We start from the raw sequence: 21,030 nt of genomic DNA on the forward strand, positions 1-21,030 counted from the left end.
CCCATCCAGGTATCCTGGCAGGTAGCAAGAGAGGAAGCCCCCAGCTGCGGTCCCCAGCAGGCCCGGGAGGCGTGGCTGTCTGAGCTGTCCTGATTGGTCAGATCGGTTCGGCGAGCAACCGGTGGCGGGAAGGCCGGCTGGGGGTCCGCTGGCGGCAGGCGGGTGGGGTTGGACGAGGGTTCGATCACAGTGCAGAAAACCCAGCCAGCGTCCGTCTGGAGAGGATCAGAACTGCCCCGCGGATGTACCAGCGGGCTCACGGGCTCGCTCTCCGCGGGAGTATTTATCCCCGCACAGCTGTCCGGCAGGGACTCCACTCACGACGTATCACCCGGTTTATGACTCGTACATTGAGATGCTCGCATTCCCCAGTCGTAAAACCAGAGCGCGGCCGCTTCCACCTAGCGGCCCGACCCTCGAGGAGTGCTTCCATGCGTCCTGCTCGGGAAAACCCCAAAGCGACGCTGGAGAGGCGGAGCCAGCTCCGGGCAGCCCGGGGCCAGGCCTCCTGGACGGCAGCCCGTGTCCACCGGCCCTTGTCGAGCCGCTCAGCGTCGGTGTTTCGGTTCCCGCAGCGACTACAACGTGCGGAGCAGAGATTACCGTCCCTGTGCGGGAAGCGCGGAGGGGACGTGGGCTGGCGCACGCGAATGCTACGTGCGTGGTCGCTGTGATCGGGGTCTACAATAAAACATGCGGCCCGCGGATCCCAGAGACGCCACGTCTTAGGATAAAAGGAGAAAGTCACAACTGAGCCTTTACTGTCCGCTCGGAACTGCCGCGCGCTCATGGGACCCTCCCAACGAGGGTTCCGCCACGACCTCACAGTCCAGCACACGGATGCGACGCTCACTTCCATTTCTCAGCTGAGGAAGTCGAGGCTCGCAGGGCAAAGCGACCCAGCCCAAGGCTGCAGGGCAGGGAAGAGCGGAACCCCGACGCCCGGGAGTCCGCGCGCCCGCGTTCACAGCCACGCGGGCGGGCGCGTCCACGGGGCCCAATCAGGCCCCGCCCCGCCCGTCTCCCCGCCCCTCGTGCCGGCCTGGCCCCACCCCTCCAGCTCGGCTCGGCGGACGCGCTCCTCCCCTCGGGCGGGCCCCGCCCCCGGCCCCACGCCAGGTGCCGCCGCCGTCCCGGCTCCCGGCCCCGCCCTCGGCCCCGCCCACAGGCCTCGCCGTGGCCGCGGACGCCGTTCCTGCGCATGGAGTCGCCATTTTGGTCCTAGAGAAGCCGCCTGGAGCGCCGGCGCTTTCTTCCTTCGGCAGCCGAGGCTGCGGCGGGGCCGGGGCTGGGGTCGGGGCCAGGTAGGCGGGCGGGAGCCAGCGACGAGTGGCGGCGCGGACCGGCGGGCTCCGGCAGTGCGGGGCGCAGGTGCAAGGGGCGGGGAGCCCCGCGGCGCCGGCTGGCGGACGGGGCGCGCGGTCCCGGGGCGGCGGCCGGGGGGGTACAGCGGGCGACCCCGGCCTCGCGCCCGCCGCCGCCCCTTCCCTCCCTCCCTCCCGTCCCGGCGCGGCCCCCGGGGTTAGCCCGCTCCGGGCGCCGTTGGGACCTGCGGCCGGCGGCTCGGAAACACGCCTCCCGCCCAGCCATCTCCGGCCCGAATCTGGGCTGAGACGGGCCAGATTTGAAGTTAACCGGCCTTGCCTGCCGCGGGCATTTCTGTGCCCTGTAGCCGGTTTTTCTGCCCCCGCCCCAGAACTCACCCAGGAGGGAGGATCTCGATGGCATTTTTATACTGTTTTACTATAAAACGTTTCCCCTGTGTATTACATTGACGATGAGGATGTTTTGCCCCTTTATCTTGATACTGGCGCAGTTTGGGGTGCTTAGCTTTTGCAAAGAATAAGGAAATGAGGAAAGGGGATTCGGGGCATGAGGAAGGGTGATTTTTAATGTTTGAGAGATTTAATGCACAAATAAAAATAATTCAGCCACATCATTGAACTCCACTAAATCATACCCTTCTTCCTGTCCGTATTCCTATCCGGACCCGGTCTGTACCATTATCACGCAGTTTTGATCAGAGGAGATGAAATTCTCCTGCTCACTGACCATAGGACTTCTGCACAGTCCTGGAGACTTACCGTTTTTATTATGTAGATATATATTCAGAATTTTACCTAATTACCCCATTACGGATCCTTTCTACGTGTCCATGGCTGCTCTTAAAGTCTTGCGGCGACCGTCATGGAGCATGTATGGCCCTTTCTTCCCCTTGGTGTAAATTCCCAGAAGGGGAAATACTGAATCAAAGTTCTGTGTTGTGGTCTTTCCTTAACACTCGATGTAACTTGTTTCCCAAACAAGACATGTTTACTGTAGACATTTTTCAAAATCTGGATGTTTGTCCAATCCGGCTCGCTGTGACGCCGACTTCGGCCGGGGGAGTCGGGTCATTTTCTGTGCTGTTGAGAAACGAGCTGTGCACACGACCGTGTGCTCCAAGTCAGACCGAAACTGAGCTCATGTCTGCTGCTTAGAGGCCGTGCGGACCTGAGCACATTTCTTCATCTCAAAGCCTCTTTTCCCCATGTGTAAAACGGGTCCTCGTCTGGTGCCTGCTTTATTGAGTTGTCCAGGGAATTCAGAGCACTCAGAAAGTGATGTTGGCCGTAAGAAAACGTGCTGATGGAGAGACGGGCCAAGTGCCTGGGATCCCAGAGGCATAGAGGATTAATTCAGCCTAGGTTTTGCCCTACTAATTCTCTTCAGCACTGATATAAAAAGAAAATTTTTTTTTGAGTGAGGGACATCACTAATAAAAATAATCATTCTTTGCACTTTACGATGCCTTCTGGTTCCTTTTGTTAATCCTTGCAACTGGACCAGGTCAGGCTTTACTCAACAAATGTTTGTTGATTGACAAGTATCATGGAGCCTCTTGGATGTGCCGGGTCCTAGGCTCTGGCATACAGTAGAGAACATAATGGTGAGAAAAAATCTCTGCTGTCTGGACCTGATTTTTTAGCTGATTTTACTGAGCATCTGTCTCTGTTGTCAGAAAGGGAGAGGCACAGGCCTGGCGAGGCCAAGGGACCTCCCCAAGGACTGGTAGCTAGTGACTGGAAGACAGACCCAAGACCACACCCGTCCTCCAGCATCTTTAGATAGGAGGTGTTTGTACCGTGGCACTTGGGAGGGAAAGTGTCACCCTCTAATGCGAGCCTTCCTCATCCGGGATCCGGAGAAGTGGTTTTGAAGTGACGGCTGGCCACATGCGAAGCAAGTGCTCTTTCCCTGTGAATTCATTCATGAGACCTAACAGGTTGTTAAGTCTCATTCAAAGACCAGTAGGATTTGCTTTTTGAAAGGTGTCGAAATTCTCTTTAAAGGGTGTGTTTTCATATGCGTTCTAAATAATTCTCACACATCCTAGAGTAAATTTAGGATAAATGTAGAAGCAACTGCAGTTCATGGGTTCCATTTCACACTGAAGCTTTGTGCTGATGAGCCGCCTGCCAGCCCCATCCTGGTGATGATGTTTCTGAGGATAATCTTCTAAAACTCGCTTTTCTGGAAGCTTGGTAAAGAGCACAGCTTGCCTTTCCAGGCAGAACCAAAACTACGACAGCCCTTAGGTTTGAACATCTGGTGGAATGAATGGTCACAGAACATGACTGTATCAATAACCAGATCCAAACGGACTCCCTACCGGTGCCAGTTCTGACGGCGGTCTCAGGTTGGGTTTCGGTTCTAGAAACCCGGTATCTGAAGACGGGGACTGCAGAGGCCACGGTCAGTGGTGAAGGGCATTTAAACTGTGACCAGGAAGGACAGGCTCCAGGAAGTAACCTGGAGAAGAGAATACAGAGCTAAGAGAGCCTTCTAGAGACAGGTCGAGCCCTGCCCTGCGGCAAAGGAATTTGACGTTTCTTGTAAATTACCAAGGGAAGGACAAGGACCAGTGGGTGGTGACCGCGGGGAAGGAAGTTAGCACGTTCTAAGGAAGAGTTTGGAATGGATGGGCCCTGAGGATGTGGACATAGTCTCCGGAGCTCTTCAAGGGGCTGGAGTGGTTTCTTGGTGGGAGTCCTGTAGATGGCCGATTCACCTGTAAGAGCTCTTCCTACCCTCAGATGCTTCCATTCTGAGTGCTCCAAGCCCTCTCAGGAACACTGTGGTACTTTAAGAAGCTTCTTCTTTAACATTTGGGGGATGAAAAAAGATGGCCATCACATGTGTGTTACTCTACTCATTCAGGAGAGAACCAAAATATTAACAGTTGATTCCTACGTAGCTTCCATTTACCAAGCAGATCCTCAGCGTGGGACTCTTTGTTAAGCGCCCTACAGAGCTAATTTTACAGTGACCCCGGAAGAGCCGTATTCGTGTATCGTAGGAAGGAGGGAACTGAGGCTAAGAGAGATTAATTTATGCAGGGCCTCCCAGGGAGCCAAATAGGAGCCAAGATGCAAACAAGAGCTTGACTCCGAAGCCTGTGTTTATAACTACAGGAAAACAAGTTTTCTCTGCCAGACCTTGTGTTCCTAAACACAGACATCGAGTGGTTGAGAGACAGAGTTGGAAGATACTTAAGCTCTCCTCCAACTTGGAATATTGAGGATGTTCCTTCTTTCCTGTAGACCAGCCACTCTGTCCTACACTATGCCATAAAGCAGGGGTCAGCCGCCTTTCTGTAACGGACCGGATAAGCGGCGTTTTCAGCTTGAGGGCCGGCACTCAGCTCCATCATTGAATCCGTGGACAGTTGGTAGGCAGTGAGCGTGGCCGTGTTCCAGTACAGTTTTACGTACAGAAATCGCATTTGGAGGGACTTGGTTTGGCCCGTGGGCTGTAGTTGGCTGACCCCTGCTCCTGAGCCACACCTTCCGTGGAAGGCGCCACTACCTCCCTGGGCCTGCTTAGGGCTTTGGCCGTCTGTGCCTGCGTTTCTGTTTGTAACTCACAGGATGTAGGTAAATTTCGCTGCCCTGCTCCCCGCTTCCCAGTGCAGCATGCCCCGCAAGAAGCACTCTGTGGGGAAATGTGCGCTCCTGGCCTGCTGGTGTGTCCGTACCTGTAAATTGCACCAGCCCCAGGCCCCAGTGGTTCTCTTCTCGAAGTCACCGCGGAGAGACACCCACGTACACTAGGAGGCCTGTTTAGGGTGGTGACCCCCTAAAGGCGGCATCTCCGGTACTAGGGAGTATTAGCAGCAGTTAAAAAGGACCCGATGGGCATATATTTTGTAACCCTGGGTTGTCAAAATATATCGTTTGAAATGTATTTTTTTCCAGTTTTTTTATGGGGGGTGGGCCATGTGTGAACGCGTGAAGGTCTGATGGTGTCCGTATAAAGTAGTAAGAATTGTCCCTTCCTGGAGGGCGGGTGGGAAGGGGCCTAGGTTGGGAGGGGCTGGTGACTTTAGCCTAAACGTTGGTCCTGGTTTCATTTCTTCCAAGGAGAACGTGCTTGTGTATTACTCCTGTAATTAAAATGGAAGAACAGTAAAAAAGCCGCTCGGCCTCATCCCTCCCTCAGTCTCCCCCGGCCTTCCCGGGGCCATCCCTACAGACCGAGCAAGCACAGTGGGCTTGCTGGGAAGATGCCCCCATGCCCTGTGGCCTATGAGATGTGGCTGGGAACCTAAGTCCGGCACCTTCCTTGCGTGATAAGGACACAGCCCAGAGAGTGGAAGGCGGAAGGGCACGTGAATGGCCCGTGGGATGACTGTCTCAGCTCTGATGACTTTGAGGCTGGGGGCTCAGGAGAGCGCAGGTGGCAGGGTCTGCCTTAGACATGACTCAGAGTATCAGAGAGGCCCCTGGCAGCCCAGGGGGAGGGCTTTGGGGTCAACAGTTATTATAGGAGAAGCCGGGCATAGATGGGTTATTTATTCATTATTTAAGGGTCGCTCAGTCCATGTCCTTGCTAATGGCTCCGCCGTTTTTCTGTGTGTTAATCCAGGAGGAATATTGTTGTCAGAGGATAACGGGAGGTTGTCCATAATTGACTTTAAGCAGCAAAACAGTAAAACTCTGAGCGCTTCAGCTCCGCCTTTCTTGTAAGTTTGTCATTTATTCCCAGTGGTCATGAAAACTAGTGAAATCATATAGTAACATATTTCCATGAATTCAGAGCCCTAAAAATCCAAACAAACTTATTTGTCCATGCATAGATGTAACGTAAGAGACTCCATCAGTGAACACTAATCTCCTTCAGCTTAAGTCGTTTGCTGTTTAAGGAAAAAAGTTCGTTCAGGCGCATTTTAATCTTTTCTGGCCGTTATTCATATCCTCTGAATCCTCCTAGGCTCTGAGAATTGGAAAACCAAGAAGGTTTTGATGTTTTGTGTGGCGCCACCTGAATTGGAAACCAAGATGAACATAACCAAAGGAGGTCTGGTGTTGTTTTCGGCAAATTCTAATTCCTCGTGTATGGAGCTCTCAAAGAAGATCGCCGAGTGAGTTATAATCGTACCATTAAGATCCGCAGTCGTCCTGTGCTGTTCTGACCCGGGTGATTGGAAGAGCAGTGGTTGTTAAACTTAAGAGCAGATATTGTATAGTTCACCTGCAGATTATCTATATATTAAGGGCTAACCTTTCTGTAAACCGTTGTGACTCCCTGTGTGTTCGTTAAAAACACATTTATTGAGTCTCTGTGAGTGCCCGGGAGTGTATTAGGTGCCACACGTCTATAGAATTACTTGACTCTAAGGAACAGTGGAGCGTATTCTGGATGAAGATAGTTTATCCAGATTACAGTTCAGTATGGTCTTAGTTATTTATTAAATAAAGATTCGCCAGAAACCAGTATTGCACTGTATGTTAGCTAACAAAATTTAAATTAAAAAAAAAAAAAGAAAACAATAAAGGAAGATTGAACACCCTCCTGGGTACTGGGCCTTGACCTAGATCTTGAGGATTAATGGTGAACAAACCAGTCAAGATCCTTCCTTCTTATATTTAGTTGGGGAGCCAGACCAGAAGGAAGTCAACAAAACAAAATTTCAGGTGGTGATTGGTAGTGTGAAGAAAACAGTGTGAAAGAAATGATTTGGGCTCGTTGTTCTGCTTTAGCTTGGGAGCGCCAGTGAAACTTTTTTTTTTTTTTTAAAGAATTTATTTATTCATTTGACAGACAGAGATCACAAGTAGGCAAAGAGGCAGGCAGAGAGAGAGGAGGAAGCAGGCTCCCTGCCAGAGAGCCCGATGCGGGGCTTGATCCCAGAACCCTGGGATCATGACCTGAGCCAAAGGCAGAGGCTTTAACCCACTGAGCCACCCAGGTGCCCCACCGGTGAAACTTTTAAACCAAGGGGATGATATGTGAATTGAGAAACCTAGGCAGAGGGGACAGAAGGTGCAAAGGCCCTGAGGTGTGCAGCAGGAGGTGTTGGTATGGCCCAGGAGCACGGCTGGAGGGCAGAAGGCACGAGGAAATGGTCGGTGAGGCGGGCTGAGCAGGACTCCGGAGGCCTTCTTGGGGTCAGTGTGGGGGAGGTGGGGGTTCGGTGTGACATAGTGACCATGACGGAACAGCAGCATGTCCACTTCCAGTTTTTGACAAGAGGGCCTCTGTTTTATTTTGCTTTATCTCTTTGTGAATTCGTGAAGCATCCTCAAGTTGTAAAGACGTTGGATGGATAGATTCTGTCTCTTACGTTTTCAACTTTTTCCCCCTCTTTCTCTTCTTCAGGCGGCTAGGGGTGGAGATGGGCAAAGTGCAGGTTTACCAGGAGCCTAACAGAGGTGAGCTGTCTGGGATGTGCGTTACGTTGATCCTTCTGTGGCAGGTGACATGCTGGCTCAGGCCCGCATCCTCCCCTCTTGAAACAGTTGGACCCGGTGGCCGGTTAGTTCCGCGAGAAGTCGGGCGGGCAAGGTGGTGGTGCTTTAGCTCCTACTGAAACCAGCTGGATATACAGCTCGTGGGGCCTCGAACTCCGGCTCTCAGACCTCATCCAGGAAAAACCACACAGATGCGCGCAGCTGGTCCACCGAACGGAAATTCAGCAGTTGTCTGAGTTTATGTCCCTTACGCGGGATGAGAAAACCCTGTGTGGCCACAGTATTAATTGGTTGTTATTCCTTTTTTTTTTTCAAAGATTTATTTATTTAGGAGAGAGAAGAGAGAGCACACAAGTGGGAAGGGAAGAGGGAGAGGGAAAGAGAATTTCAAGCAGATCCTTTGGCGGGGGGCTTGGAGCTTTGTAAACTGCAAATGATGTAATCTGCCACTAAGGGGGACGGTGTGATGTCCTTTGTGCAGTCTGGAAGGGAGGGTAAGGGAGAGCTGGTGGCAGAAGGCCCAGGAGGAGGTTGGTCCGCCCTCCGGACTCATGAATGAGGACAGAGAAAATACTTGATGTCCCTTGAGAAAGGGCAGGAACTGCCATTTGTGGATTCCTCGCTGTAACCGAATAGTAAAGAACTGTGTTCAGGGGTGATATTAGATACGAGGTCCCCAGACTAGCAGAGTCAGGATTCAGACCCAGATCTCCCTCAATCTAAGGCTCATTTTCTTTCCTTGGTACCATATCCCTTTATAAACACATATTCTGTTTTTTCCCACATTTTTATTTTTTTAACAATTTTATTTATTTATTTGACAGAGATCACAGGCAGGCAGAGAGGCAGGCAGAGAGAGAGGGGGAAGCAGGCTCCCTGCAGAGCAGAGAGCCCGATGCGGGACTCGATCCCAGGACCTGAGATCATGACCTGAGCCGAAGGCAGAGGCTTTAACCCACTGAGCCACCCAGAAGCCCCTTTTCCCCACACTTTTAATGAAAATGTTCAGACTTATTAAAAAGTTGAGAGAGTAGTGCAGTGAGTATCGGTATGTATGTTTGCTGCTTGGATTCAACACGTAGCGTTTTGCAAGATGGGTATGTCCGGGTGGAACCTTTTGAGAGGGAGTTGCAGGCACCACGTCACTGAAGCCCCGAATGCCCGACCGCGCTTCTGGAGAATAAGCACTTTCTCCTGCACGAATACACTATTGTTGTCGCAGTTAAAGGAATTAACGATTACTCTCTAATTGTCTAATATCTAGTCTGTATTCAGATTTCCCTAGTTGTCCTGGAGAGCCTTCTTTTTTCCAAACCAGGACTCTTGGCTCAAGCCATACTTTTTTATCCCTGTAGCTTCCCCTAATCTACAACAGTTCTTTTCTTTGCATGACATTGACTTTGAAGAATGTCCCATTCTGCATTTGTCTAATTGTGGCTGTTTACACGTTTTTTGAGAGTAGGGATGTTGGACCTTAATTTATCTTTAGTCTCAGAACATTATTATAACATTTATTACCTAGTAAAGTTTTTTGGTAAAGATTTTATTTTATTTGTCAGAGAGAGAGAACCCGAACATACAAGCAGAGAGAGAGGGAGAGCTAGGCTCTCTCAGGGAGTCTGACATGGGGCTTGATCCCAAGATCCCGGGATCATGACCTGAGCTGAAGGCAGACACTTAACCGACTGAGCCACTCCTGTGTCCCACCTAATAAGTTCTTAATTGTGATGGTTTTATGAATGAGTAATTTCCCTTAGAGATACTGTGCTCAGCGTAGCCTATCAGAGAAAAGTAAGAAGGATAGATTTACTTGTTCCAAGTCAGAAATGGAATTCTTTTCGAAGCACGTAATGTCACCTGACTTGTTTAAAAAGTGTGGTTGGGGGCGCCTGGGTGGCTTAGTTGGTTAAGCCTCTGACTCTTGATTTCAGCTCAGGTCATGATCTCAGGGTGGTGAGATCAAGCCTCATGTCGGGCTCTGTGCTAGGCGTGGAGCCTGCTTGTCCTCTCTCTCTCTGTCCCTCTGTGCCTCTTCTCCCTCTCTCCCCGTCTCTAAGAAAAGTAAAAAGTGTGATTAATGCCGGTGTTTTCATCATCCTTTACAGCACCTAAGACCTTATGAGTTTCTTTAGCAGTTCCAGTTTCTATATTTTATAATATTGGGGATGAAGCAGATTTTTTTGTGTATTTTAAAAAAGGAAAATTATATGTCTTTTCCACCCCCCCCCCCTTTTTTTCCCCTTTCCCGCCAGAAACAAGAGTTCAGATTCAAGAATCCGTGAGGGGCAAGGATGTTTTCATCATCCAGACTGTCTCAAAGTGAGTCCTTATCCAACACACGCGATGTCGCTCTCTGGGTTTTTCTTTGTGGGTATGAGTGTTTAGGATCATTTGAAAATTGGTATGCCGTTTTCTGCTAATTTTTCTGATGTAACTGTTGACTTCCACGTTTCTTTCGTGTTCTTGAAGCGTGGAAGTAACCAAGTCCTGGAGTCGAGGTTCTTCATGAAAATAGAACCCATGACATTGCCGCTCCGTAGCCAGAGTTTGGGAAGACTCGCAGGAGCTCTTCTAGTTCCCCCAGAAAGGCGGAAGGAGAAGGTGTTTACTTACTTGGGTCCTTAAAGCTTCGACTGCAGCCATTTAAAAAATGGTCACCCGTTCATGTTTTGTTGTGTAGCTTCAGTGAGTGGAGAAGATAAAAGAATGCGTTGAGTATGTATTGCTGACTGACGTTTGACAGACGGGTGTTCTGGAAAGTGTCACAGCTCTTAAGCTGGGCAGGAGTCGGTGCTGTGAGGTCGTCTGCATTTTTTGATCAAAGACCGCTCTGTCCGCAGATGTCCCCGCGTGTCCCCGTATATGAAAGTTCTTCACTCAGGGCGGTTTTCAGTAATGTCTGGAAATCACTTTGTATGGGGCATCGTTTTTTTAGCTTTGATTCACCTACATATTGAACATCTGTCCTGGTCTTTGGTTCATGGGGAGGGAATCTCTGGCTCTTCTGGGAAAGAGTTGAGGGGGACCTGCCGCGGCATCTCAAGCCCTCCTGGGAGCGCGTGTGACCAGAAGAAGGGACAGGGTGGCTGGCCTTTGCCAAGGTTCCCTTGTTTCATTTCCTCTGTGCCATTAAGCAGCCTCGGCAGACCGGGGCTAGGAGACGCTGCCGTCCTCCTTCCCCCGCCAGCCGATGGGCAGGGGTGCCGGGGGGGGGGGGGGAGCGCCCCTGTGCCCACACCTGCCCTTCGCCCTCCGGCAGTGGGTGGGGAAAGCGCAGAGCCCAGAACGACTTAGGACACCTCTTACGTCGCTTCTGGGTGTCTGCGGTACTTTTGCCTCCTTACAGACACTTGCGAGTCCATTTGGATAAATGTACAGAAGTCGCTTGTGTTACACAACGGGATAGGTGGGTCTTGAAGGCCAAATTGAACTTGGGATTTGGGGCTTCAGCAGCGTGGCTCGTGTACTCCTTCCTGTTTCCAGGCCCTTCCATCCCTCTCCTTTTCTTTCTTTTTGGTTTATTTCAACCCTTACCGTTCTGCCCCTGCCTCTTGCTGGTCTCTTATTCCCGTAGCTGAAACCGTCTGCATGTCTCATTTTGCATTGTTCCCAACCATGACCTTGCGCGAGCTCAGGGATTCGTAGTCTTGTCAGGTTGCAGAGAGCCTGTCCATCAGGGTCTTTGTGAAATACTTAACACGAAGATTTGATGTCGTCAGAAACATCTTATCTCTCGGTTTAGGTCAGACTAACGGTGGACGCTAAAAGTGTTAGAAAAGTTTTAAATGAAGAAAATGCTGTCCCTTAGCGGCCCTTTTCTGGTCACTCAGACAAGGTCATGATTTGAGGTTAGTGCTGGCAAAGATTTTCAGCGGCTTCCCTAAAAACGGTGCCCCAGCAAGCATGGCCTGGGACCCTCGTTGCAACTCTGCGCCCACTCTGGGGTCCTCTTCTCTCTCTCACACACACAGTGCTGTCCTGAAAGCCTTCAGACGTGGGGCAGATATTAACAGAGAATCCACTCACCCATGTGTCTGTGTCTCCCTTCACTCATTCAGTCATTAACAAATATTCGCTGAATGTCTGCTGTGCGCCAGACTCCGTTCCAGGTGTGCAGGACGGGAATGATTGAAACAGATAAAGACCCTGTCCTCAGGAGTCTGTTATCTGAGACACACAGCTCAGCTCAGCCACTAAGTGGATTGTCCGGTTGGTAAGAAGATGATGGGTGCCATGGGAAAAAAAAAAACAGCCCTCAAAGAAAACAAAACAAAACCCCTCAACGGCACAGCAGGGGATTGGGAGTGACGGTGGGGAGTGGAGAGAGGGCAGGCGGGGCAGGCCTCCGTGAGCAGGTGACCTTGGCCCCAAACTGGAAGCCTGTAGGGCCGTAAGCCAGGTGGCTGGTGGGGACAGGGGGAGGAGAGCTTTCCAGTCCCGGAGAGCACCTAGGGTGCAGGACCTCGGGCGGGAGGGAGGACTGACAAGGCGTCCAGTGTGGCCGAACTCAGATGTTGGTAGAGGGTGTGCGAGGGGAGAGCGGAGAGGTGGGATGGCGGCCAGATCAGGAAGGGGTCTTGGGAGCCACGGTGGGGCCGTGGGCTACACGGGAAAGCATTTCTGGGTCTTGAGCACAGAATGCCTGATGTGACTTGCCCTCCAAGATGACCGGGACACCGTGTGGAGAAATGGGCCAGAGAGGGACTGCCGGGGAGCAGGGAGGCCCCTGGTGGCAGGCGGTCCTGTCACTTGCTTGACGGGGAGTGTGGCCCGGTCCCAGCCCAGCCCTGCAGCTGTGTGGCGGTGAGATGCTCTAACCTTCAGGAGGGGAGAACAGTGCGGGGCGCCTTGTGTTTGTCCTGAGTAAGCGGGGGGGGGGGGGGGGGGGGGGGGGGGGGGGGGTAGTGTCGCCATCAGTCGCGATGGAAAAGGTTTTGTGATAAAGCAGGCTTTGGGGGACAGAGAGCAGTTCATTTGGGGGTGTTAAGTGTTGAGGTGTTTTAAAGACACTGGAGTGGCCCCGTCGTCACACAGCGGTTGGATTTGCTGGACTGGAGTTGAGAAGAGAAGCCTGGCCTGGGGCTGTGAGCGGGAGTCTCCAGCTTCTGGAAAGCTGTGAAACTAGACGAGAAGCCCAGGGAAGAGGGGAGGCCCAAGGGGGCGCACACGAATGATTGTTGGGCAGGAAGGTGGGGAGGAGGGGAACCAGTGAACAAAGCCAAGTAGGGCAGAGCAAGAGAGCAGTGAGGAAGTTCTAGAAGCCAGGTGGGTCAAGCCGGGTGAGCAGCTGTGGGAGCTGCTGCCCACAGCTCAGGTGAGAGGAGGAGAATTGTCCTTGGATCTGGGCACATGGAGGTCCTGGATGACCTGGATTGGCCGGAGTTCGGGTGAGAGCGAGACAGTGAGTGTAGACACCAGTCCTGAGGTGTATACACAGGGAGCAAAGAGTAGGGCGGTGAAAAAAGTGGCCTCCAGTCGCTTCTAAGGGAACAACAGTGTTCCTAGGCCGATGGGTACAAGCCGGGGGAGTGTTCTGAGCTGATGGAGGATGCAAGCGGGGAGAATGGCTGGAGCCCCATCTTCCAGTGGGCCGGGGGGGCTGGGGGGCAGGGGGTGCTTAGGGCATCACCACGGGAGGGCTAACTGCAGAGCATGGTGCGGAACGTTTGTCTGTGATGGCGGAGGGCAGGCCGACTGGGGGGTGCGGCTGCACATGGTGGGAGCCCGTGGGACCGCTCCCTTCCGGCTGGGTTCTTCTTTCAGGGAAAAAGGAAGTAGGGTCATCGGCACGAGGGATTCTGGGAACCTGTTGGTCTGTTTTCTGTGTCTCGAGCCTTGGGTCCTGGTAGAGGCGCAAGCAGCACGTTGCTGCCCCTTTCTGGGAACAAGGAGATACTAATCCCATGTCTTACGCTCCTCACTGGGGTTTTCTCTCTTGGCATGCAGGGACGTGAACACCACCATCATGGAGCTCCTGATCATGGTGTACGCCTGTAAGACCTCCTGTGCCAAAAGCATTATCGGCGTGATTCCCTACTTCCCTTACAGCAAACAGTGCAAGATGAGAAAAAGAGGCTCCATCGTTTCTAAATTGCTGGCTTCGATGATGTGCAAAGCTGGTGAGAACAGCAGATGCTTGACATTTCCTGGGGGCCTGGCGGTTGGTTTTTACCTTAGACATTGCAACCCCTTGTCTTAACTAAATTAGAGCGCTCAACAGAAAAAGGACGGTTTCTAAAGACAGCTAATTTGTAACGAGAGAGCAGTGCAGAGATTTCTCCTGTTCCCAACTCCCTGAAACACGAAGTTGAGGAGAACGACTTAGTTTTCCCTAAGTTCTTTGTTTAAAAAATTACATTGAAATGACGAGTTGAAATTGCATGGAAGTCGTTTTTGAAGGGGAAAAGGGCGTTTTTGGAACCAAACTCTTAACTTTTGGAACCACCGTAACACGGCAACAACTTTTAATCTCTTCCCAGGACGGATTGGCATATTTTGCAAACTGTATGTATTTTATGCATTTTCAGGTCACATCCTGAGTGTCTCCCCTTGTTTCTAGATCACCTTCAAAGTTGTTGCCGTGTGTGTGTGTGTCTGTCTGTCTGTCTGTCTAGAGGCCACATATCCCAGGGCACTGGCACAGAGAGGAAGGGACAAGACAGCCCCACAGCATTTGAACATTGCATTTGAACATTGCAGAATAAAGTTTCTACCGTAGCATTCCAAAGAAGGCAAAAAAAAAAAAAAAGAGAGAGAGAAAAGAAAGAAAACCCATACACCCAAATTTGATGGAACCGGAGCCCCAGCGACCTCAACAGTATAAGCTGTTGAAAAAGTCAGTCTTCAGAGTTTAAAGGCTGGCTGAAGGGAGCAGGCTAGCTCACCGAACCTTCCAGAAAGATTCTGCTCTGCTCTTCAGGCCTCGATCCTGGCTGGGCCGCCAGGTTGACTTCCCTGCTCTTTTGGGCGAGTTTTGCTTTTTTAAACTTTTCCAATTAGATTTTCCTTAACCTTTCTGGTGATCATTTCCAGGATCCTTTAAGGAGCCGGTGGCGGTGAAGGGTCTTCCTTTTCTCCGGAGACGGCCCGTGCGGCTCGTTTTCATAGCTTAGGATCAGTGTTTGTCTTAATGCGGCTTTGCTGTGCCTACGGAGGAAACCTCAAGGAGGTGTGACTTGCTCTAATAGATTATCAGAGACATTTCTTCCTTACTATTGTCTTTGCTATTTTAAGACTATAAATGGATGAGAAAATCTTGTATCTCCGCGCAAGAAAACCACCAGTCTTTCCCTTCTGAGTAGGAAAAAGCCCAGTCACCTCCTCTGTGTCCCTTCGACTCACACACAGAAGACGTTACCTCTGACACCTGCGGTCACCAAGTGTGGAGAGGTCTTGCCCTGCACTTGGCACTTCTCCGAGAGAATACCAGCTGGGTCTCTTAGAGTGTAAATCCCGGAGAGAGCGTCAGAGTCCACGGACGTTAAGGGCTCCGTCCTGCAGATGGTGTCAGATCCCACAGATTAGGGGCTCCGTGCCACAAGACTGACCCCCCCCCCCATGCCAGCTGCAAGGCCAGGTTGTTGGCTGCGTGTCACACTAATGTGCTGCAAATCAGAGGTGCCCAGGACCCGCTGCTCGCATTTGATTCATTTGCCGGAGCAGCTCACAGAACTCGCCAGAACCATTCGCTTACTGTTTGCCTCTTTATCGTGAAAGCACGTGATAAAGAGTAGAGCGGCCGTCCAGATGGAAGAGATAAGAGGGTAACAGGATGTGGGAGGCTCAGTGGGCCCCAGTCTCCCAGCGTCCCCACCTGTTCCTCTCGCACCTGGCCGCCCCGAGCCTCTGCTTCCTCATTAGTGACTCCGCCCCTAGCCCCCTGCCCACCTTAGTGACTCCGCCCCTAGCCCCCTGCCCGCCTCTGGAGAATGGGAGGTGGGGGCTGAGAATTCTGAGCTCTAATCACAGCTTGGTTTTCCTTGGCCTCCCCATCCAGGAGGCCACGGGCACTCTTATCACTTAGGAATCTCCAGGGCTTCCAGGAGCCCTGTGTCAGGAGCCGGCGGCAGAGACCACTAGGCACATTTTCTGTTCTCTCTCGGTCTCCTCGAACTCAGAAATCAGAGAAATAAAGAGATGGAGTCTTGCTGATGCAAGAGCGATTTTTCAGTAGCTGTTCTGTGTTGTATGATATTTTCCATTTGCTTACTTGATGCGCTGCGACTGGTTATTGAGCTGTTCGTGGGTTTGTGTCTGGTTGTTTCCAAAGGTCTCACACATCTCATTACTATGGATCTGCACCAGAAGGAGATTCAGGGCTTCTTCAACGTGCCTGTGGATAATTTGAGAGCCTCTCCCTTCTTACTGCAGTATATTCAAGAAGAGGTGAGCTCAGACTCTGCATTTTAACGGCCTGTTGAAGATCGCAGGGAAGACAGTTCACTTCCTTGGGCTGTCTGCAAAGGGCTAACACTTGGTGTATTCTGCTTAAAGTACTATTTCCTGGGGGCGCCTGGGTGGCTCAGTGGGTTAAGCCTCTGCCTTTGGCTCAGGTCGTGATCTCAGGGTCCTGGGACCGAGCCCCGCATCGGGCTCTCTGCTCCGCGGGGAGTCTGCTTCTCCCCCTCTCTCTCCCTCTGTTCTCTCTCTCACAAAATCTTAGAAAAACAATAATAAGGTACTATTTATTTCACTAAGTGTAATTCAGTGTATTTTAAAATTCTTAATCTGTAATTTATCTCTTTTGCTAAGCTCTTAAAATTGCTGTGTTTTCTTTGGGGCCTCAGATACCTAGAACTGGGCTAGTTGTGACCATGACATGTAACCCTCATCCTTGACCCACGGGTGGATCTGGCCCTTGTTTGCGTATCCATTGCTCTGCCTCCCCCTGTCCCCCGTCTGTAGCGGTCGGCACCCGAGGGTCCCTGCCCAGCAAGAACCCTAGATGTGTCATAACCCACATCCACTCTGTGGTCCTTTTCCGTCGTATCCCCCCGCCACCTCCCACCCGAGGGAGCCACTGTCCTGAATCTCGTGTCGTCCTCCTCTTGATTTCCTTTGTATGTGGTTCTTACCTCATATGTATACCCACCTAGAGCTCCCATTCAAAGACAAAAACACACAATATATGTTTTTTAACTTTAGAAAAAATGGGGGCGCCTGCGTGGCTCCATGGGTTAAAGCCTCTGCCTTTGGCTCAGGTCATGGTCTCAGGGTCCTGGGATCGAGCCCCGCATCGGGCTCTCTGCTCGGTGGGGAGCCTGCCTCCCCCTTTCACTCTGCCTGTTTCTCTGCCTGCTTGTGATCTCTGTCTGTCAAATAAAAGCAAAATCTTAAAAAAAAAAAGAAACTTTATAAAAAACGAATCAAATCGTGCAATTTGAGGGGTGTTTGTCACCTGAGGTGCTGTTAGTAAGCTTCCTCCATGTCGTGTGTTCGAGTTCTGGCTGCTGAGAGATACTCACCATGCAGCCAGTTCATCGTGAGGTTTTTGTGGGTGTGATCGTGCTCCTGCGGGCGCTCTTGTCTGTGTCTCCCGTGGGATGTCAGCACACGTGCATCGCCGTCGTAGCCCCAGTGGGGCGTGGCTGGGAGGCATGGTGTGGGAGTGATGGATTTTCCCCAAAGCAGTTATACCGGCTTCCCCGCAGCCGTGAAGCAAGATGGTCTGTGGGTCCATCCTGTGTCAACACTTTCATTACCAGAACTGACGATCTTTGCCAGCTGATTGGCTCTGGCGTGGTGTCTTGGTGTCACTGTGTTGGATGGATCTCGGATGACGTAAGAAGTTGAGCATCTCCGTATATTTCCTGTTCTGGGAAAAGGCCCGAACGCACTCTGTCTGTTCCTCCCTGGTTTTGGGTGTATGCTGCTTTTCTGAGCTGCAGGCATCCTGGTTTTTGGTCTGGGTCCTAGCCACTTGTTAGTATTGGTCTCATATAGATCTCTCCATTTGCAGCCTGTAGTTTGCCTTAGGGAGTCTTGGTGAGCGGACATAGTCAATTTTTTTTCCCATGGGGGTGAAACCCGTGTAACATACAGTTAACCAGTTTAAGACAAACAGTTCAGTGGTGTTTAGTACGTGCACTGTTGTACAGCTGTCCCCTGTCTAGTTCCCACACTTTGTGGTCACCGCAGGAGAACACCCTGTACTTGTTAAGTAATGCCTCCCCTTTCCTGCCTCCCCAGTTCCCTGGAAGCCACTGGTATTTCTGGCTCTGGATTTGCCTGCGTGGGACATTTCCCGTACGGGGGGGTCATGCAGTGTTCAGCGTTTTTGTTCAGTTTCATTCACTTAGCTTAATGCCTTTGAGGCTTATCGACATGGTGGCGGGGTCGGGACCTCATTCCTTTTGACGGCTGAATGATATTCCAGTATACATATGTACCACTGCTTATCCACGCATATACTGATGAACATTTGGGTCGTCTTGTGAACAGTGCACTTTGCACATTCATGTACAGGTTTCTAAGTGGACATAAGCTCTTATTGTGGACGTATCTTTCATTTCTTAGACATATACTATGATTAGAATTACTTGATTTCATGGTAATTCTGCATTTAATATTTTAAGAAACTGCCAAACTGGTTTTCAGGGTGGCTGTAGCATTTACATTCCAACCAGGAGTGTAAAAGATTTTCAACTTCTTCACATCCTTACTGACATTTAGTTTTTTATTATAGTCATTCTGGTAGTTTTAAAGTGGTATCCCCTTGTGGTTTTGCTTTGTATTCCCCTAAAGACTAATGATGCTGAGCATCTTTTCATGTGTTTATCGGCCATTTGTATGTCGTCTTTGTGTGTTTTTAAAAAGTTTTTATTTATTTCTTTAAGTAATCTCTGCACCCAACGTGGGGCTCGAACTCATAACCCTGAGATCAAGAACTGCATGCTCTGTGGACTGAGGCACCCAGGTGCCCCTGGATATCCCCTTCGGGTAGATGCTCAGATCTTTCGCCCATTTTTTTCATTGGGCTGTTTGTCTTTTTTATTGAGTTGTAGGAGTTCTTTATATATACTGGACACTAGTCTTACCAGATACGTGATTTGCAAATATTTCCCACCATTCTGTAGTTGGTCTTTTCACTTTCTTGACAGATACTGTCCTTTGATGCACTAAAGGTTTTGACTTCGAGGAAGTCCAGTTGATCTGTTTTTTTGTTGTTGTTGTTACTCACGCTTTTGCTCTAAGAAAACACCATCAAATCCAAAGTCATTAAGATTGACCTCTGTGTTTTCTTCTGAGAGTCTTATAGTTTTTGCTCATATTTAGGTTGACCCGTTGGGAGTTAATTTTTGTATATGGTGTGAGGTAGGGGTCTACTTCGTTCTTTAGCCTGTGATACCAGGTGGTTCTAGATATCTAGTGGTTCTTCTTGAAAAGACTATTTCCCCATTGAGTGGCCTTGTTTTAAAAAAAAAAAAATGGCTGTAGACGTTTGTGTTTATTTTTGGTCCGTCAGTTCCATTCCATTGGTCTGCATATCTGTCCTCCAGTAGTTAACCTTGGCCTTGAGTGGTGAAAAAGAATTGAAGTATTTTTGAAAGACAGAGCTGTAGTCTGTTTGTTCTCTCTAAAGTTATACACGAGAAACATACAAAGTGTAAAAAGTTTGGGAAACAATATAGAGTGGAATTTAACGGAGTATAATTCCCGATAGAGAAAGGATCGGAGAACAACAGTAAGTGTGTTGATGGGGCAGGCAAATGGGATCCGGCCAGAGAGAAGCACCAGAGGATGAGACTTGGGTATATGTGAGAGCCTGGTCCAGAGAACTACCCACATGAAGGAGCCTACAGTTTTGGAAGAAATGGAGCAGTCGGCATAGACTTTTATAGACTGATGATTGCATCTTGTGAGTTTCTAAGACGCGTCCCGTCATGGTACCAGGCGCCTTGTGTGTTGACATATGGGAGGCACTTGTTGGCCGCTGAGGCTGGGCTGTGGCCCCCCTGGCGCTGATCCAGAGACCAGGCTCGAGCAGCACCAGCCGTGGCCCCTTTCTGTAGGCTTCTGCCTCTGTGCAAGGCTGCCTTCCACTCGAAAAGTCCCATTCGAGGCTTCCCTGTTGGAAAGGATTGAACTCTCAGGGTTGACCTCTCTCTCATACCTCATTCGTGGTTCAGCAAGGAAAATGGTTGTTTCTGATGGCGAGTTGGCAGTGATAAGAGCGGACGCTGTAGCTGGAGAGTCTTGGTCCTTCGTCCATAAATACAAATCAAAACATCAGCGCTGAACTGCTGTGGGAGCTCACTGTTTGAAAGGACTTTCCTTCGCTTTGCCTTCTGCCACGCACTTGCTTCAGTACGGCGTACCGCCCTGAATGGAAGGTGCCGTCAGTGGGGGTTGCGTTATTCAGATCATCAGGAGAGAAGAAGACACCACGGGTTGTAGTGTGACACCGCGCCTTCGTGTCGCTTAGTGATCTTGTTCTGCAAGACTGACGCTCACATCTTCCGATTTGACAGCTCGCACTCTGTTGCTCTCGAGTCGTCTGTGGCATTTCCGTGCTTTCGGCCAGAGCTGGAAGGAAAGTCCTGGTGGCTTCCTGGCGGCTTTGCTGCTCTCCCGGGAGCTTGGCAGTTGAGGGGCGCCTGGGTGGCTCATTGGGTTAAGCCTCTGCCTTCGGCTCAGGTCAGGATCTCAGGGTCCTGGGATCAAGCCCCGCATCAGGCTCTCTGCTCAGCAGGGAGTCTACTTCCCCCTCTCTTCTCTGCCTGCCTCTCTGCCTACTTGTGATCTCTGTCTGTCAAATAAATAAATAAAATCTTAAAAACGGAGGAAAGGGTCGGCTTTAGCTCAAGCGGTTACTTCGCGAAGTCTTCAGACTTACAAAAACGGAGGAAAATGGTTGAAAAAATTGTGGATTATTTAAACTTGTGCCTTAAACATTTAAACTCGCAGCTATTCACAACACTTAATTCAACTTAAAGAAGATGATTCAGCTCTCCATTCACACTAGCCACGGGTGACGAGTGGCTACCATACTGGACGGCTGCTAGAGCATTTTCATGATCACAGGAAGTTCTGTTGGACATCACTGATCTAAACGGAGGACCAGTATGCAGCAATTAGAAACAAAGCAAGAAACCTACATATCTTAGCATGGAAAGACCTCCACATACCAGCACAGCAAAGAAAAGAAGCTGCAGAAACGCAAACACTACGGCAACTGTTTAAAAAAAAAGCAACAAAACACCCACGAATCAGGGGCACCTGGCTGGCTCAGTAGGTAGAGGACCCGCCTCCTGATCTCAGGGTCGTAACTTTGAGCCCCACACTGGGGACCAAGCTT

General features: G+C 50.6%; 1 protein-coding gene across 5 annotated transcripts in view; it reads left to right on the plus strand.

Annotated features, from left to right (window-relative positions):
- The first annotated feature begins 1,165 nt into the window (after positions 1-1,165).
- PRPSAP2 (phosphoribosyl pyrophosphate synthetase associated protein 2) overlaps positions 1,166-21,030 on the plus strand; it is a 47,566-nt gene continuing 27,701 nt past the window's right edge. For 3 of the 5 annotated variants that reach the window (XR_006815911.1, XM_045984727.1, XM_045984724.1), the window contains exons 1-7: positions 1,166-1,304; positions 5,908-6,004; positions 6,253-6,403; positions 7,642-7,694; positions 9,986-10,052; positions 13,680-13,852; positions 16,003-16,118. Coding sequence is in view for 4 of the 5 variants with exons in the window: in XM_045984727.1 (XP_045840683.1) it covers positions 6,285-6,403; positions 7,642-7,694; positions 9,986-10,052; positions 13,680-13,852; positions 16,003-16,118 (528 nt within the window). In the remaining variant the exon portion in view is untranslated. Of the gene's footprint in view, positions 1,305-4,692; positions 4,712-5,907; positions 6,005-6,252; positions 6,404-7,641; positions 7,695-9,985; positions 10,053-13,679; positions 13,853-16,002; positions 16,119-21,030 lie in introns of those variants that run through there. The other 2 variants (XM_045984725.1, XM_045984726.1) reach the window with 2 other exon arrangements.

The sequence above is a fragment of the Meles meles genome, chromosome 18, assembly GCF_922984935.1.
Source record: "Meles meles chromosome 18, mMelMel3.1 paternal haplotype, whole genome shotgun sequence".
In the NCBI taxonomy this organism is placed as follows: Eukaryota; Metazoa; Chordata; class Mammalia; order Carnivora; family Mustelidae; genus Meles; species Meles meles.